The 20,070-nt window shown below is 47.1% G+C and overlaps 1 protein-coding gene across 1 annotated transcript; it reads left to right on the top strand.

Annotated features, from left to right (window-relative positions):
* Window positions 1-7,364: 7,364 nt before the first annotated feature.
* Window positions 7,365-20,016, top strand: LOC119458029 (JNK1/MAPK8-associated membrane protein). The gene is made up of 7 exons (XM_037719820.2): window positions 7,365-7,666; window positions 7,749-7,825; window positions 9,695-9,852; window positions 10,818-11,030; window positions 12,090-12,259; window positions 15,534-15,610; window positions 19,202-20,016. Exons 1-7 carry the CDS (start codon window positions 7,645-7,647, stop codon window positions 19,415-19,417), a joined length of 933 nt encoding a protein of 310 aa, XP_037575748.1. The 5' UTR covers window positions 7,365-7,644; the 3' UTR covers window positions 19,418-20,016.
* The last annotated feature ends 54 nt before the right edge of the window (window positions 20,017-20,070 follow it).

Below are 20,070 nucleotides of genomic sequence, written 5' to 3'. Positions count from 1 at the left end.
TGGCGCGAAGAGTTATATGCAAATGTGACATACGGTAGGACGAGGTCCCAATCAGTATGGTCAGACGAGACATACTTTGCAAGCATGTCTGTCAGGGTTCGATTGAGACGCTCCGTGAGACCATTGGTCTGTGGATGGTAAGACGTAGTCAGCTTGTGCCTGGTTGAGCAGGACTGCAGTATGTCGGCGATGACTTTTGAAAGGAATGTCCGACCACGGTCAGTGAGCAGTTGGTGTGGAGCTCCATGCTGCAGAATCACGTCGCGTAAAAGAAAATCGGCGACATCTGTGGCACAGCTTGTTGGAAGCGCTCTGGTGATGGCGTAGCGCGTGGCGTAATCTGTCGCCACAGCGACCCACTTGTTGCCAGACGTTGATAGAGGGAAAGGGCCAAGTAAGTCCAAGCCAACGCGAAAGAACGGCTCCAAAGGAATGTCGAGCGGTTGAAGGCACCCGGCAGGGAGCGTCGATGGTGTTTTCCGCCGCTGGCATTTATCACACGCCGCAACGTATTTCCGTACGGAGCGGGCGAGGCCTGGCCAAAAGAAGCGTCGGCGAATCCGGTCGTAGGTGCGGGAGACGCCGAGGTGACCTGCCGTTGGAAAGTCATGAAGTTCTTGGAGAACAGCTGACCGGAGGTGCCGAGGAATGACGAGGAGTAGGGCAGGACCGTCGGGGCGGACGTTGTGGCGGTATAATACACCATCCCGGAGAACAAACAAATGAAGGGACGAATCAGAAGGCGAAGATTCCAAACGATCAATGATGGCGCGCAAGGAGGCATCACGGCGTTGCTCGTCGGCGACTTGTGGCAGCCGAGAAACCGAGAAAACGCAAAGCGTCGGCATCGGTGTCAGGGTCGGCGGGTGGTTCGTCCACTGGATAGCGTGATAAGCAGTCGGCGTCTTGATGTAGGCGGCCCGACTTGTAGACTACCGCATAGGAAAATTCTTGTAGCCGCAGAGCCCAGCGACCAAGCCGGCCGGTAGGATCCTTGAGTGAGGAAAGCCAGCAGAGCGCGTGGTGGTCCGTGATTACAGAGAAATGCGTGCCATACAAGTACGGGCGGAATTTAGAAACCGCCCAGACGAGGGCCAGGCATTCACGCTCTGTAATCGAATAGTTGCGCTCCGCTGCTGTGAGGAGGCGGCTAGCGTAGGCGATAACACGATCGCGTCCCTGTTGGCGTTGGGCTAAGACGGCTCCGATACCGTGACCACTGGCATCGGTACGGACCTCTGTAGGGCAGGACGGGTCAAAGTGGGCCAGAATAGGCGGCGTGGTGAGAATGTTGGTCAGGTGGGAAAACGCGGCAGTTTGAGCGGGACCCCAGGTAAACGGCACGTCCTTCTTCAGAAGATCCGTAAGTGGTCGGGCAATCGCTGCGAAGTCTTTAATGAACCGTCGGAAGTAGGAGCAGAGTCCTACAAAACTTCGGACGTCTTTGACAGACTGAGGTACAGGAAAAGACGTGACAGCACGAATTTTCTCCGGGTCTGGTTGAATACCGGAAGCGTCGACGAGGTGGCCCAGCACTGTAATCTGCCGACGACCAAAGTGACACTTCGAGGAATTTAGTTGGAGCCCAGCCTCGCGAAAGACTTGAAGAACAGCTGATAAGCGCTCGAGGTGTGTCTCAAACGTAGGTGAAAATACGAGAACGTCGTCGAGGTAGCAAAGGCATGTTGTCCATTTGAACCCTTGAAGCAAAGAGTCCATCATACGCTCGAATGTGGCTGGGCGTTGCACAGACCGAATGGCATAACTTTGAATTGATAAAGACCATCAGGGGTGACAAATGCGGTCTTCTCTCGGTCCCTTTCATCCACAGAAATTTGCCAATAACCAGACCGAAGGTCTATTGATGAGAAGTAGTTGGCACCGTGGAGACAATCGAGGGCGTCGTCAATGCGAGGCAAGGGATAGACGTCTTTTTTAGTAATTCGGTTTAGATGACGATAATCTACGCAGAAGCGCCACGTGCCATCTTTCTTTTTAACAAGCACAACGGGCGACGCCCAAGGGCTCGACGAGGGTTCAACAATGCCTTTGGCAAGCATCTTGTGCACTTCATCTTGAATAACCTTACGCTCTGAAAGAGAAACGCGATATGGCCGGCGATGAATAGGACTGGCATCACCAGTATTTATGTGGTGCTTAACATTTGAAGTCTGGCCCAACTGTCGATTGTTGAGGTCGAAGATGTCGTGGTACGAAACCAAAAGGCGACACAGAGCTGCTGCTTGTTCAGGCAATAGGTCCGCAGCAATCATGGGACTAAAGATTTCGTCACGGCAAATAGCATCCTGTGGACATGGTGAAGACTCGGAGCAGCCGTCGACGGAAAACGCCGTGACGTGGTCATCTCCTATAGCGCGCAGCGTTGCAACCGATATGCCTTGGGGTAGAACTTGCTTTGTTAGTCCAAAATTGACGACGGGAAGGCATGTCCGGTTATCGGCGACGGTTACGACGGAGTGGGGCACAGTGATATCGCGCATCAAAAGGACATCAGGAACAGGAGTAGCGACGTAATCACCATCGGGCAGAGGGAAAGATGATAGCAATTCGACGAAAGTCAAGGTTTTAGGCGGCAGGCGGACGAAGGCGGTCGGACTAAAGTTGTTCGGCAGTTCAGCACGAATATGCGCGAGTAGAGGAAGTTCGAGGCAAAGGGTACCGGTAGAACAGTCGATCAAAGCTGAATGCGCCGTAAGGAAGTCTAGTCCGAAGATTAGGTCATGGGGACAATTGGTCAGCACTGTAAAAAGAACGGGAATGTGGCGGTCGGCGATACTGATCCGGGAAGTACACATTCCAGTGACGGCAACAGCGCTGCCATCGGCGACGCGTACGGCTCGTGTAGTAGCAGGCGTGAGAACCTTTTTCAATCGACGACGGAGGTTATTACTCATGATGGACACCTGGGCTCCAGTATCTATTAACGCCGTCAAAGGGACACCGTCGACGTGGACATCAAGTAAGTTCTGGTTCGTTGGGAGCGTCAATGGGGGATTTTGACACGACGAAGATAATGCAGCGCTACCCCCAGGAGCTGCATGGTCTAGTTTTCCGTCCGGGAAGACCCATAATTGGTCGGCGACGAATAGCGGCGTGGCTGGGGCGACGGGGACCGACGGCGCAGAGGTGACGGTGAGCGAGCGGGACGACTGTCATCGATGGATACGTCAGAGGTAGAAGGCATACGGCGAGGCGAGTAGCGGCGAGGGTCGGCATAAGGGCGCGGAGACGGGGAGAAGTAGCTCGAATACGGCGAGATCCAGGAGGTGCGGCAGTGGCGAGCGACGTGGCCAATGCGGTGACAACGGAAGCAAATGGGCTTGTCATCCGGAGTTCTCCACTCTGTAGGGTTGCGGTATCTGGGAGGGGAATACAGATTGGTGCTAGGCGCAGCTGTCGGCACCAGTCGGGCGTCAGGTCGCGAGACGGAGCAGGCAGCAGGAAAACCCAGGTTGGCAAATTCTTGCCGCACAACTTCCTGAATGAGGGAGATCGCCGGGGCTGGTTGGTCAAAGGTGGGGTCAACTGGGCGTGGATGGAACGGGGCAGGACTTACAGCCTCGAGCTCGCGGCGAACAATACGTGTGACGGTCTCATTGGACGGGGGTGAAGCGGTAATGGCGACGCAGGAGGACGTCGCAGCCGTGTTAGGGAGCCGGGAGAACTGCGGAATGACGCGGCGGCTTTTGGCGAGCTCAAAGCGGCGGCATTCCTTGATAATGACGTCGATGGTGGACACATTGTTGAATATCAACAAGTTGAACGCATCGTCCGCGATCCCTTTGAGAACGTGGCCTACCTTGTCAACTTCGACCATGTTCGCGTCGACTTTTCGGCAAAGAGCGAGCACGTCCTGTATGTACGAGACATACGATTCAGTAGAAGACTGCACTCGAGTAGCAAGCTCTTTCTTTGCAGCCAGCTGCCGACCGGTCGGATTTCCAAAAAGGTCGCGGAGCTTCTCCTTGAAAGCATCCCAGCTAGAGATCTCCTCCTCGTGTGTCCGGAACCAGACACGAGGTGTTCCGTCCAAGTAGAAGAGGACGTTCGCGAGCATTATGGTAGGGTCCCAGTGGTTGTTGCGGCAAACAAGCTCATACATGCCGAGCCAGTCATCAACGTCGACATTATCTTGACCGGAGAATATGCCAGGATCGCGGGGAGTGGCAACCGTGACGTACGTTGTGGTTGGAGTCGGAGTAGTAGGAGCAGACGAGGTCTCGTCAGCGGGAGCCATGGTGGAAAGCTGGACGGTGCGGCCGCTGCGGAGCTCCGTGGCGAGGACGGGGAACGGCACGCTCCACCAAAATGTTACGCGAACGAAGGATTGAGTACTGGAGACTATTTACAAAATATATTTGCACAGGATAGCTGCAGCGCTGGCCAGTTCAGCCGACAGCTCGAGAGCCAAACGCAATTCGTCTTCTTCGTCTGGGCGCCCGCGCGCATCGTCCATAAGAAACACGCAATATGCATGTATCAATATTTTATGGGCATGTGCATGCCATATACATGTGCCTTGATTGCATCCCTTGATTCCTTGCGCCAACCAGATTTGTGGCTGATGTGTTGAGGAACGTGTGTGTTCACGACGAATTCTACAATGATGCACCTTCTGCTTTATGGCATTCAAATTGCTGCCCACGTCTTGACGGGTGTTCTTTGCACCATGTTGACAATGCCTGCCACGTTGATAATAAACATCTATGCACACGGCTATGGTACCTATGGACTGTCACTTGTCTGCTACCATGAAATGCCTCACATTACCGCAGCAGCCTGTTAAATTTGCTCTTTGCTGATTATGAAATCGGTGAATGTGTTTCCTTGCGTGATGTCAAGGCCAGTAGAATTTTTTTGTTGCCATTTTTCTTGCCAGCTGTTTATAGATACTGTGCTCGAAGACAGCGCTTCATTAGAAGTCTTGTGCTGCAGTGTGCAGTGTTAGTATTATGGATGCTCCAACAGTGAACGTCCAATGAAAGGTTACCGTATATCATTGTGATCGTTATACGCTGTGTATTATGCATAGTTCCCATGTGATGCACAAAGGTATTTTTTTAGCTTGTATGAAAAGGATTGATAAGATATTTTGTCCATTTTTGTTTGTTACGCAATATTGTAGGCTCGTGAAATACAAACTGCAGAAACCTTCTCGTGTCCATTATTTTTTACTCCTCTTCACAATGTTGCCTGTGGCACGCAAATTGGTGTACCCTAGGTAAGTTATCTCTACTGTGTGATACTTTGCTGTTCACCGCTTTTTCTGCAATGCTCTCGTGTGTTGGGTGCAGTAAGTCATAGGTAAAGGGTCCCTTAAAACAATTTTAGTCTTTTCCGAGAGAATTGTTGAGGTGAGCTTGCTCTAGGGCTAGGTGGCAAGTGGTATTTAGAGTGAAGACAGCGCACCCACCAGTGGGCACGTGGACACGAGACGTATAGAAAATCTCATCTAATTTTTAGTTTCAAGAGTGCTACAACAGTGCACTATATAATAACCCCACACAGCCCAAACGCCACGTGTATGAAAATTACAAATTACAACTTGTTCTCCTTTGTTTCTGGCCACGGAGAGCACATCCGTATCCAAAAAGCAAGTGTGAGGAAGAAATTCATTTGTTTAGTAATTAGTGACCGGTTGTCAGAACTACTCACAACTGAAAACTTCCTCTAGCATAGCAAGGAACACTACTGTTGGCTTTGATTTAACTTTCCCACGCTTAAATAAAACTTTGGAGGTGTTAAATTGAGCGTATCAAAAATATGTTCGGTCATGTGGAATCAAAAACTACAAGTAGTTCAAAATTGCCCTCGTCTTAAGCTGCAGTGTTCCCTGCATATTTTGTGATCGTTGGGCACAATGCCCCACCTCCTTGGGAACAGTGTCATCCGGCAATGTGGAACATTTTTTGCTTCCACTTGATTTTAAACAAGTGTCTCCACTCATTTTTCCGATGCGTTTCTTTCTCCTTACTGTGGTGGTGGTGGCAGTAGCTTCGCTATGAAGTTTACCTGCAGTGTTTATATCTTCAACAGTGCACTTTTTAAATACACTTGCAGTGCAAAACACAACCCTGGCAAGCAAGTGCATCAGGTGTATGTGAACACCACACATTTTTCATTTCTCCTGCCGAAAGACATCACTACACTGTTACTCCATATCATGCATAGCAAGTAGTGCTATAAAGGCTGAGATTCTCATTGCACATTTGTGATATAAAATGTAGTGCGTTACTTGTGTTTTTTGATGCAACATTAAGCCTCACGCTTTTGTCACAAGACTTGACATATATTCATTTCATGGTGTCAGATCTGAAAAAAAAAAAAAAAAATCCTTTTTTTTTTTTTTTTTTTCCAGCGGCCGTGGCACAGCACACCGCTCGCACTTGTGACCAACACATTGTACGTCATCTACTGGATGCACAAAGGTGGAGAAATATGTGATATGATGTACCCTTATGCCCACAAGTTGCAGTGGTAATGGTCAAGTAGTTATTACGTAGAAAACATTGCAGTTCAAAAGTAACTGAACTAGTAAACTCACAAAGTCAGGCTTTTACGACTGCGCTACGTGTGTTGCTTCTGCAGCATTGCCTGCAAAGTATGAAATTGAGTATAGTGGTCTTTTCTAAAGGACCAGAGCACAAGTTCATGTGGGATAATCCCCTTGGTGACCCACCGTAAGTCATCACCATTTCACAATAAATAACCTTATTTCTGTGTGGCTGCTATTCTTCCAGGACCGTAGCAACCTGCAGCCACGTCTGAGTCTGTGGTAGTTTCAAGCTGCTGCATGCTGAATATTCTTGTGGGTGTGCCGCATCTAAGCTTCTACGAGAAGTTTAAACTTTTCTAGTGCCCTTGAGACATGACTCATTCTTAAATTGGCCAAGAAGCGGGTGGATCATTTAAATGACAAGTAAAATTCTATCACTCGCCGCAGTTCTTGCGCACCATTTGTACTGAAAGTACAGATCGTCGTCTCTTATTTTTTAGAGGATGCTTATTTTCTCCCATAAATAATAATGATAAGCAGGGACCTTAATATTACTATTCAAAAGGCCCAAATCAACGTTTACTTAACATTACCTTCGCGATTTTTATTCTCTCTCAACTTATTCATGCCGCACGTATTGTTCGCCCGTAAGTATGCATGTTCGTAAGTGTTGAATCTGTGAAATCTGGGAAATTTGTATCTACTATCGCTTACACTACTTTAAAAATAATGCCAATCTGTTTTATTTGCATGTAATTTTATCAAGCAAAGGTTTAATTGTTTAAATGTAACCTTACGCTAGCGCCCTTCTGCATATTACGGTCGTGGTGTCAGGCCTTACAAAAGGGAGAAGAACGCGATTTTTTTAGGTCCGCGTCGGAACGAAACTTTTCTGCTTGCGATTTTCTGTTGTCATTAAGAAATTCACCCAAAATGCATCCATAACAGCTAAACAATATAGTTCGTTTCTTGGGCAGCGACAGGGTTTGAATGCGTCGAATGCAAACGTAGCATGCGTGTCGAACGTTTCATCGTCTGCTCGCAGACGCGCATAACACTTTCGCTAGCGCGAAATCGACCGACATAACGCTTCGTATACGTTCCTACGTTCAAACGCTGGTTGCGCCATGCAGAACATTTACCACTACGGTAAGAAATGCGACATATCTTTGCCCGTTCGAACTCGCGGGCCTGTAAATGCACCTCGATCATTTCCTGTCATCGTGCGCAGAACGGACCAGGACCCACTGCCCTGGCCTGTATTGCGGCCGAATCAGATTCGACAATGGTTCCTACAGCGATTGTGGGGTACGTATACAAACTCCCATGCCCAAATTTGCGCATAACTTTGACCTCGAAGTGGTTAAAAATGATGTGTAGACATATTTCGGATTGAGCCTCTTTTTGAAAGCATCCGCGGTTAGGAGCTGGAGCGCGACTATTATTACCTGCTGTGCCGCCGGATTGTATTTAGAAACTGTTCGGGAAATATGCTGTGTGCGTGCGCACCATGATGGACATTGACGAGCAGGGAAGTCTGCAGTGCGTGTGCTGTTCCATTTCTTAAATACTCTGTTGATTAAATTCTTTAATTTATTGTCAAGCCTGAATTCATTCATGCTTATTCCCAAGCTTTACGTAAGAGCCTGACCAGAGTGCAGAACGTAAGAAAGGACGCGCTGTTTAATCATGCACAAATATCTCGCATCAAGAGTGTAGTATTGGACATCAAACACACCATTAAGTTGGCAGATTGTTGTGTCAGGTGTAAATATGACTCTCCTGGCTAAACTGCTGGCTCATATCGCGTGCAAGTTTCACACAGCCGTAGCATTTCACGCTGAATGTATGTCAATAAAACTTTTGGAACCTTACTTTTGCATGTTTCATCCAGAACAAATAGGAATTAAGTATACGTTACATACAGCAATGTGCAACAGGAAGCGTTGAATTTGCAGTAATGGAATGATAGCGCGCTGTCTGTCATTGTTAGGGCAGTACCGTAGACCAGGGGTGACCATACAGGCTTATGCAAAGAGCCCTACAAAATAGTCTTTTTAGTCAAGAGCCAGAGTAAAATGGGGGCGTGGCAAATTTCATTTTCTCCAAGGTAACTTGTAGTCACAGTGAATGCCACTCATGCAGCGATGTCTTATTGTGCCTTTGCAATGTGCCTCCCGATTTGTGAAGCAAGCACCTTGAAGTATTGCTGCCTGTGTGCGCAATCTCTATAGCTAGAGCTCGGAGAAAGCTGGTCTTTAGAGGCAGAAATATGAAGGAGGGAGGGTACAGATGCCAGAAACTCGCAAGCTGCACTTGGACCCGCAAGGAGCCGCGTGCAGCACGCGAGCCGCAGTTCGGCCATCCCTGCAGCAGACTATGGCCAAAATGTGGTGTTCGCTGTGTTTTGCCGTTAAAGTGACAGGCGGCGATGCTGTTCCATTCCCACAAATTCTGCGCTTTCTGTTTGGCACCGCCGTAGAGGATGCACACTTCTTATTTATTCAGAATGAAACAGCAAGTAGCTAGTGCATCGAGACATGATATTAAAATGCATCCACCACAAAATGCTATCTCCGAAATTTGAGCTCGAACAAGCCAGCTGTTTAATCACAAGAGTCATGTACACCTGACACTCCCTCCTATTAATGGGATTACAATGTTTTGAGAACTTCACCCAGTTTGCGTTGTGTTTGACTGCATCTAACCTCTTTCACGCCAACTTGGGTCACTGGGTGCGTGCCACTGAGTGTGTGCCGCTCTTGAATGACCCAAAAATAAAAATTTTTAAAATTTCTTTGGTGCTGGTTGTAATCGAACCTGCGTCATATGTATTCAGGCACACAGCATGTGTGGACTTTGCGGCGGCGGCGTTGGCTGGCACAGCGTGTCCGAACGGAAGCGCGAGGAGGCCAGCTGCACTACACGCTCCATACATATGGCGCGTTTCGGCGGGGAAAAACAGTGTGCAGCTACATCGCTTCTCTGTTAATCGCATTAACATCAACAATCATTCTGAGGTGGTGTCTGCGTGAAATTCCGTGTGTGTCAAGTTGCGACATACGGAGTCTTGTAAAAAAGCAGCTGTTCACCAGTTGGTAACAGTCTAATAGGACCACCCAACTGGTCAGTCACTTTTACCACCTGAGCAAATGTACCTGGTGCACTCTGCCTCAGGCCTGTCCTCGTGGATTCCGGGTGTCCCGTGAGAGCAAGCTGTGCTTGCCATGTGGCGACCTGCCCCAGTTCTACGACTGGCTCTACCTGGGCTTCATGGCACTGCTGCTGCTGGTGGTCGAGTGGTACATCATCGACAAGACCATGCGTCGACGGAGGTCAGTGTTCTGCTTGACTTCGTGTGAGAGCCGCATTAAAGAGACACTGTACGCAACTGTTAAGACATACTAGAGTGATGCGTCAGCGTTCTGTGGTGTCTAGAGTGACACTTCTAGCAAAAACAAGGAACAGAGCTCTCGTAAGCAAGAAAATGAGGTAAACGTAGGACACAACTGGCACTGCCTCTTCGCCAATATGTCAGCGATTCCAATCACATAACTCGTCCCGTTTATACATGATAAGTTGTAGACAATCGCTGATAATAAGCATGCCAATTACATTGCACTTCCATGTGAAAGTAAGTTCGTACGGAACTCGCTGGTGCTGCCTCTTCACACCACACTGTTGGTGCTTTTTATGAAAGTGTGGCACCCCCTATCAGAGCTGGTTGAACATGGTTGAGCAGGGCCACTGAGGTTGCCAGTAGGTCTCTTCAATTTGTCATCGCAGACTGCCCAGGACCGCCCGAGGCATTGCTTTCAGCCAATGAGCGTAGGCGTAGGCAGTCCTCGGCAGTTTGGAATGGCAAATTAGAGAGACCCGTGTATAATTAATTCAATCTCTGTGAAGCTGCATGAGGGACCATGTTCAAAACGAGTGCTCTGAATTGCAGAAGAATTGTGCTACTCTTTCACTCACTATACTCGGTGCAGCTATCTTCTGTTGGCACTAAACAAATGTTGCTATGTTTCTATAAGAGTAATGTAATACTCAAGATTGAGTGTTCACCTTTTGGTGTCCTTTTAATTATGCCCTTTCACCTTATTCACAGCAAGAACCAACATGTCTTAATAAAACGTATTTCAGTGTGTGATGTTCATAATGAAGCAGTGAAGGGCAGTGTGCAGCGGGGGGGGGGGGGGGGGGGGGGGAGTCGTGTGTGGTTTGAAAAGAAGTAATGAGACCCAGCAAAAAATAAAAAAGATTCCTGATATGTGTCTCGTGTCATCTGCCTCTCCCGTAGCTTCACCCCCGAAGTGCTTGCACTCCACGCGTGTGCCCTGTTCGAGACGGTGCTGGCGGCAGTGGCGACGCTTCTCTCGACACCCCCCGTGGGTCAAGTGCTGCTTCACACGTGCCGAGTGCAGCGACTCTCGGACTGGTACACCCTGCTGCACAACCCGACGCCGGGGTACAAGCACACACTGCGCTGCACCCAGGAGGCCGTCTACCCACTGTGAGCGCAAAGGAGCTTCTTGATCACTTTCCTGGGGAAGTCACGGTAGAACAGGAAGGAAAATTATACACAAACACGTGCAAACACTTGTGCATCTGGCAAATGAGATCTGCATAAATCCACAGGGCTGAGGCATTTTTATGAAATGGAGATATTCAGCTGCGAGCAGTACGAAACTACAAAGGAAACCCATGTGGTTTCCTAAGGAAGAAACCCATATGGGCTTCCCTTGTGGTTTAGTGCTACTCTAGGCAGGATGACAGACTGTGTGTCTATTACTGTGTATAATTAATTTAATATGTGTGGGCACGAGCTGTGATTGAGAGACAAAGCTATTTCGGGCAGAGGCAGTATAACCTTTCAGGTTCAGGTTATACTGTGGTATAACCTGAAAATTAATATTTTAGAATAAAGCGAATTTGCAGTAACATATCATTATTTATTGGTCAGCAGCAGCTAAAAGCGGTATCTATCTAAGGCCCCACCTGTGCTTTGTGCCGGGTCGCTTCGCTCCCCTTTGCAGGAACCTTCTCAGGCCTGGTTTTGTAGCACAGGAAAATAAGTATGACTGCAGAAGTCAAAGGAGGAAATGATATAATAATGCAGAAATATATATAAAAAAAAGAAAAAAAGCTTGTTGAACACGCAATTCAAACTACGGATCTCCCAGTCGTGAGTGCAGTGCTCTGACCGCTAGGCCATGAAAGACAAACTCAGGAACAGCTAATTCCGTAGTATTTATCCGCTGTTGTGTAGTGCAGCTCGGCTAGGGACAGACGAAGCAAAGCATATTTAGAAGCAAGATTCCCCAACAAGAAGTCCTCAGATATCTCTTGCCGTACGGACCTAGCTGCAAAGAACCACTTCCAAACAACATCACCAGAAAGGTGGTGGCGCCACCTGCCTTTCATTTTGGCATACTTTCTGGCTTACCAATCCTTTGCCAACAGTAGGACTGACCGATTTAGTATCACAAAGTGTAATCTGCCCGTCTAGCCTAAGATAACCTTCCTCCCCTCGAAGTCTCCGTCTCCAGCTGCATCTCTTCTTGCCATGCAGGTTTTCCATGATCTTTGTCTTCTACGGCCTCTGCCTGGCATCCTTGCTGCTCCTGCGGCCCCTGCTAGTCTACAAGGTATTCTCCGGTCAGGGAAAGAAGTCAGTATTCCTGACCATGTACGCCATTCCTGCATTGGGCCTCATTCATGCTACTATGGGCGGGCTGCTGTGTGAGTAATGTTTTTGCTTGCAGTGTAACAAAGTGGAACACAGCATACACCAATGGTCTCTTAAAGTTACAGATTAGCTGCCAAGAGAAGGGAAGTGCAGTCGAGGACGGCAGATAAATAGATGGTGCGACAAGAGTAGGAGACAGGCAGGCATGCGAGCTGGCACAAGACAGGGTTAATGAACGACTTTGGCCGCAGCGGCCACATTTCGATGAAGGCGAAATGCAAAAACGCCCGTGTGCTTGCGTTGTAGTGCACGTTAAAGAACCCCAGGTGGTCAAAATTAATCCGGAGCCCTCCACTACGGCGTGCCTCATGATCAGAATTGGTTTTGGCACGTAAAACCCCAGAAAGAAGAATGGACGACTTTAGAAATGTTGGCGCCGCCTGTGGTGCCAAGGGCATTATGGGAACTGTGAGGGCCAGTTTCGGTTTTAGAGGCCATGTGCTGCGCATGGCATCCAGGTACCGCGGCCTCTGCGGGGTTCTGCAGTGAGGCCGCCAACCAAGCTTGCCATTGAAGCATCATTGAAACGCTTGGAAAACTGGGTGCCCTGATTGGTTTCTGTGTGTGGGTGGTCGTTGCGACGTGAGCCAGCCTGAGCTTGCGCAACTCCCGCTTCAATGCGCCCAAAATTTTTCATGCTGTGTCTGCACATGCTGGCCCTATACACGGAAATGTGCGAGTGCAGCAGCTGATGCTTTATTTTTGCCTCGGGCTCTTCACCTACACTTGCCGACACAACCACACTTCTGCGAGAAATGTCTGAGAAGTTATCTGCCCATGAAATGTGCGCAAGGCTTGTAAATGTTGTCGGACGGCTGCTGCAATCAATAGGGGCTGCGTAGCGTTTTGTGAAACAGTGTGCTCATGCGTGCTCTTAAATAGGAAAAACATACTGGCAAGAACCTCGTTGCTGTTACCATTATAAACCAAAGCATATTTTTCGGCACACACTTGGAAGTAAGCACCAGCGGCAGGCAATGCTTATGTGCAATCCATCGGTGGTCCCAGACAATTTGTCAAAATGCATTGAAAGACACATTCACAGTTACCCGTTCAAAATAACACTTTAAGTATTCTGACCGGCATGAAGCATATTCTAGTGCATAACAGATGTGGTCAAGAGTCCCACGAGAAACTGTTTATGCGCTGAATTGCTTTAAACATGATTCCGGGCAATACGGACAGCCCATACGGACAGCCGAAATGCAACGTAGTAGTATGGAAAACTTCATGTTCTGATCGCGTGCCACTGTCTTCTCAGCAGCGTGCCTCGGCTGTGCGTTTCACAAAAGCAAGTTGTCACTCATGAGCTTCGCTGCATGCAAAAAGCCGGTGTTGGAGCACTGCTGCACACAGCGCACCGATTGCTCGGAGACATGATGATTGCGGTACCTGCATGGCATTTTGTGGCCACTGGGGCCGCGCTTATCTTTGTTGCGCTCTGTAACCTGTTGTGCTATAGTTAATCAACACAGTAGAAGAAAGGTTTGACTCCAGTTAGACGAGGCACATACTACGTGAGTAGCTGCAAGTGAAGCAGAAGACAGAGCACCCTTCCTCAAGATTCCCATAATACCTTACTGGCGGCCACTTGAGGGCGCATGCCGCTTTCTAAAGTCGTCCATTGGGGATTTCTTAAGGGCAGCTTTTGTCCTGCAGTGTACATGAAATAGGCCAATAATGATAGTGACTAACTAGCTGGACGGCGTAGGTACATTGTGTGTTCTTCCAGTTAAACATGGCCATCACCACAATCTTCACCACAATCACGAACACCATCCCATATCCATTATCGTCATCAGTCTATTTAGGTCCTCTGCAGGGTAAAAGCCTCTCCCAATAACGTCCATTTACCCCTGTCAGCCATTGCACTCCTGTGCCTGAACATATCCTTATGTCATCACACCATCTACCATATTTACTCGATTTTAATGCGCACCTGATTATTAAGGCCAGAAATGTAAAACGAAACGCTCTCATCTGTAACACGCAGCCTGATTGTTTTTCATATTTCAAGAAATTAAAAATTTAGTGACCTTGATCGCTCACTCGCCAATTTTTCATGGTAAAGTAGGGAATAATGGCAATATGTTTTCACTTGAAAAAACAAAATTATTGCATGCAAGCTGCAGTGGACCAGGCATCACTCATAGCTACTGTTGGAGGCCTCCTTATTCCTTTTGATAGCCTCGAGCGTCTTCATCTTTGGCACTGTCTATGGTATTCGAGATACCACATTTCATAAACGCCTTGCAGACCATATATAGCAGCCTGGAGCATACAAAAAGCTACCACAGCTGCAGCGGTGTGGATTAGATTGGATTACCAAAATTTTAATGACAATAGCTTGTCATCAGAAAAAAAAGAGTGCATCAGAAGAGAGTAAATAAAATAGACTTCCATTAATTCCATCCGAACCGAAGGTCCAGGCCAGCGCTCATGCATTTTTATGGGCCAAAACTTTGTTATTTCGATCCTAAAATTGGCATTTGCCAGATAATTCGAACTTGACCAGTCAGCACACGTGCCTGACCCCTATGATGACCCCAATAACGACCCCTTTAGTGGTAGCGTCTGTCGTGGCGGAGCTTAGGGAACAGTGAATCTGCGCACCCAATGACGGCAAAGGTGGATTAACGTCCATAGCCACATTAGAGAAACCAGTCAACTCGCTGACGAAAGATGCGACAGAAAATAATTTTTTGGGTTCCTTTTGTAAAGCGTTGGGGGCTTTTGCTAACTCACCGCAACCTACCACCCTCCAACAAACAATGTGTTGGTTGTGAGGGTGAACAATGGTTATAATGACGTAATAGATATAACGAAGTAATTCTGGCTTTCCCTTCACTATTGTGAGGTTTTCCCGAATTTGGTGTTTGACCCTGTAAGCACTCAAATGTGCACAGATCCAGGAACTTCAATATTTGCACATCACAGTGATGCATGCAACATGCGTTAATGTAATGAAGGACCTTAGGCTGGTATGTGTCAATGTCCCAGTCAGTTACAGTTAGTACACTGTGCATATGCATTGTGGTCAGTATCGACACATTGCTTTTTCACGTTTGCATAGATAAACTAGTATTTTTGCACTTTATTTCCTCCCGAATTGAGGTAATTTGATAATCACCCTCACAACATTCTATGTAACTGGTCGGGCTAATGTTGCATCAGTTATTCATACAAATTGAAGCAGTTTGATAACGACCTTCCTTAAATTCTGAGGGCTAATGTTGTATCAGTCATTGGTTGCCATCTCTGTTCCAGATTACGCCTTTCCGTACATAGTGATAATCTTGTCCGTGGTGTCCATGGCTTCTCACTTTGCATTCAGGCTTGATCAGGTGAGCACACTCCCATCTATCCTATGGAAACTCGGTGTGGGAGTTGTACCTTCGTACTGTGTTTGCTTAAAGGGTCCGTGAAACGGTTCAGACAAATTTTGTAGACGCGTAGGGTACAGCCACGGTAAAACATTAGCACCACAATTAAGCGAAGCGTCTCATATTAAGAGAGCTACGAATGATTACAAGTTACCCTCCTTCCTAGCCATCCGTTTTCTCCTCAACTCGTTTGCCGAGTGATCGGGGCTAAGCTCCGCCTTCACTGGCTCTGCGTCATGTGTGACGTCGTGTCGTCTACTTCCGGTTGTCTTGGAGCCATCGCGCGAAGCCTCTCCAACCTCTCTGGTAGCCGTCTGGCTATCGATCCCCCGTGAGAGCTATCCGAGCAGTGTGTGTTGCGAGTGTTCTTTTGCAGTGCCGAGCATGTCCAGTATTACGGTAACTGCAGGCGAGCTGGGCGTTTTGACGAATTGGTGGAGGCGCGAACTAAAGCCCCTCGATCCATACTACTACCGCTGAGATGAAGGGGCTTTAGCGTAAACGTGAGCAGCTTGAGCAGCCTGTACAGTGCAGCCACCTGGTGGTGCAGAGCCAGACCCAAAGCTACTATTGCTATAGCCAAATGTAGAACATTTTAAACATTTAGAAAGACAATGTGTTCACGATTACGCTCCTGTCGAAAATTTACGCCAGCAGCGAAGTAGAATAGACTTGATTACTGATATACTAGCTCTGTGTTTGTCTCGTTGAGCTCTGTGCCACCAGGTGGCTGCACCGTGCAGGCCTTTCACATTTGAGCCTCTGCTCATCCTATAAAACTCCCAGTCTGCTTGTTTGCGCTTACCTGTATACCAGACACGTTAAAACTGTCTTTTGTGGTAGTTATCCTCCGACATGAAGTGACTGCTTCAAACGCATAGATGCTGGTGCCGATCAGATACCGACAGCCCGATGTGCTGCAGCCACTCCACTCGCATGTTGCCTTGCAGAGCGACATGATGTTGCAGTTTGACTTGTCGCGGATCGCTATATTTGCAGCCCACAACGTAACAAGGGCGATCCATGGTGCTCGCAAAATGAAAGCTCGAGACCAACACTGACCGTGTAGCTCGTGGAGAACATTGTAGCGCAAGCAGATGACACTTGCTGTGTGTCAGAAGTGCTCGAGTGTAGTGATAAATTGTCGTTGTGTATTCATTTTGTGTTTCTTTTTTTATAGAAACAAATTAACCAACATTCCCACTATTACGAACAACATTTGTTCATCATAAAGGTGAAAAAATTATTTTTAACGCGACCTGGGTACCTAATCATCCAGATAGCTCATCCATCTGATGTCAGTTGGGCTAACTACGTCAAATGGGAGGGGCCGGCTGAAAACTCAGGGGAGGGGCGCCGCTGCGATCACTAGCGATGCACCTGTTTAGGACCTTATAATAAATTACATGCTTTACACGGAGCAATTAAATGCATCACTTAATGTTCAGAAGGACCTTCCCTAACGACTGAGTATGTTTCTACAAAATTGTCAAAATCGTTTCAGGGTCCCTTTAATGTCGTGTTTTGTGAGGTTTATTTGACGCTTTGCCTGCATCACATACACTGAAAACCGTAATTCAAATGGTTAAGGCTAACAAACACTAAAATTCAGTGACTCTCATGCAAAGTGTTTATTGACTATCAACTGTCTCAACACCTTGTCTCACAAACAGTGCGCAATTATTGTTTATTGGAATTAAGACAGGTGACTAGTGGATAAAGTACAGTTTGCATTGTAGGAAACATCTTTGTACGAGTATATTACTAGGTGTACAAGAGATGCCTTGTACAAGTACAGTTGACTTCCGTTAATTTTACACCGGCTAATTAGATTTTTTGATTAATTCGATCCCGGCCAAAGGTCTGGCGGGCGCCTGTACATTTCTATAAGCCCAAGCTTTTGTTGTTTTCATCCTAAAATGAACCTTCGTCGGATAATTCAAACTTGACCAGTCAGCACACACGCGCCTGATTCCTATGGTGACCCCGATAGCGACACCTTTAGTGGCGTCGTGTCTTGGCAGAGCTTAGGGGGCAGTGAATGCGTTGAACACATGTCATCGCTCGTTGAAAACGCCCATTTTCTGCCCGCCGTAGGAATATTTTCAAGCAATAACCGTAGCTCACAATGCCTGATTAGAGTATTTACCCGATTCTAACACGTGCCCTTTTTTTTTTTAAAGAAAAGTGATCCGAAAATTGCCTCTGCAATGCAATAGGGGAAAAAAAAAAAAAAAAAAAAAACGCCTTCGCAACGTTTGCATGCTTTACTGCATAACATGGACGTATTGCAGCAAAGCTATCATTAAGAAACCGTTAACTTCAGGAAACCGGCCGCCACTGTGCAGCAATATTTCTTGCTGAACCATCGGGTGCGCGTTAGATTTCTACTTTGTTTAGGAGCTTTAATGTCATTTCTACGTTAGCGTTCTACTTTGGACACATTGAAAGTGGGCGCACATTTGATTCGGGGAGCTTGTTGGATGTTGGATGCTACTACCAAATGAATCAGCAGTGTGTTTTGGAATTTTTTTATATCGTGTTTAATTCGACCTGCCGGATAATTCGATCAGTTTTGTTGGTCCTGTCAGGGACGAATTAACGGAAGTCAATTGTATAATCCTGGTGCAGACACGTTTAGAGAAATCGAAAGCTAGAGGCATCTCTTGGGTGCCTGCCGAGACCTTGATTTTCGTGTGAAACACATAGTATTCACACAGAAATGGACGAAAAGGCTAAAATTATTGACAGGCCAGAAGTTCATACATACAGTGACAACTGCTTTCCCATACAAACAATTCAAGTCAGTGTGGCGAGGTACACATGTCGAAGAATGTGATTTGATAGCACTCTGGTCTTTTCTTCCTTCTTTTTCATTGCACATTAAGCAAGTCAAAGCAACAAATCTGTGTCGCTGCCTTTCTTAAAGGCCAAATGAAGCCACATTTTGCGTAGCATAAAAAATACTTATAGTGATAGTGTAACTACTGAGCAGGTTCACCACAAATAATTTTTTCTGGGAAATGTGAATGGTTGTGCCATCAAATTGCAACAACTACTGCTTTCTGTACCAAACTGGAAAGACCACAGTTGTTACAGCCTACTGGAAGCAACACAGAACCCACACTTGGCCTCACCAGAACCAACGTGCTTGCTTGCTACTTCATACGCATAGTGTGCATTGCTTGCAACTGCACTTACACAAGGCATTTTCACATATTCTAATGGCAAAAAATTCCATTGGCACAGCTCCCGGTGCAATTCTGAAATACGTACATGTCATATTTGCCGTATCGTGTAGCTGTACCACTATAGGGGTGCCTGTCATCAGCGATGGGGCTATCTCAATGCTGTTAATGATACATCCGTGTGATCGCTAGCTCTATAACTTTGCTACAGTTACTACTTGGGTGACATCTACTACTGCACGTTTTAAGCAAATTGAGATCAAGTGAGATTTTGTTGCAGTTGGTCTTTAATAGAGCCTACTACTAATAAAAGTATGGTCCCATTCACTTATCTCACATTCTCACCTTTATTTGTCTCTTTCAGTCCATGTGTTCCTTGTTCTCACAAACACTGAAGGAGTCACGGAACCTGACAATTCTCATCGGCCATTGGTTCCTCCACGCCTACGGAATCATCGCCATCACCCAGTTGCGAGATCCAGCATTCCACTGGGCACTACTTGCCGTCGTCCCCTTCCCATCATTGTTCTACATCCTGACATCAAAGTTCACAGATCCCAGCAAGCTACATGTGGAGTGACATGCAGTCTTAGCACGTGCCAAACAACATGCGTATGTTTAAACGAGGGCCTTCAATGTTTCTTTGCTTTTATGGTACTTGGCACTTTCTCGGTTGCATGGTCCATAAGATGTAGCCTGCTTTGGATCTGGGCAGCATTGTCTATTGATGAAATACTAATGCCTGTAATGTGCCCCAAAAGTTTGGTGCCCTACTTCCTGGACTGTACGTCTGCAACAAGGACATTGCGTGGCATGCTTTTGTGGTCGCCGGCGGCAGTAACGGCGAGCCTCGGCATTGAATAAGGTTTATGTTCATGGTGCATTGCCTACTATCAGGACACTGTGGCCCATTTGTAGCTGTCAACCAGTTTGCATTACAGTTACATTTCAGTCAATTTCTATTAGTGTCGTCGGTGTTCCCTATGCTTTGTTTTCAGGATGTATCATCCTATGTAAGCACTCTATGGCCAGCCTAAACAGGCCGTACCCCTTTTCTAAAGTGTAATATTCGCGGTGAACTACCAATTACTCATGGAGCGAATGATCACTGTAAATATGCGATTTGCTTGATTTTCGAGGCATGTAAATATGTGTTAATAAACTGTCTCAATGATTGGATCCTTTGTTCTTGGCTGTAATTTCATCACGTGTGTAAGCCGTGTGTACTTAAAA

The sequence above is a fragment of the Dermacentor silvarum genome, chromosome 7 (assembly GCF_013339745.2).
Source record: "Dermacentor silvarum isolate Dsil-2018 chromosome 7, BIME_Dsil_1.4, whole genome shotgun sequence".
Classification (NCBI taxonomy): domain Eukaryota; kingdom Metazoa; phylum Arthropoda; class Arachnida; order Ixodida; family Ixodidae; genus Dermacentor; species Dermacentor silvarum.
This window is presented reverse-complemented; position numbering and strand designations above follow the sequence as displayed.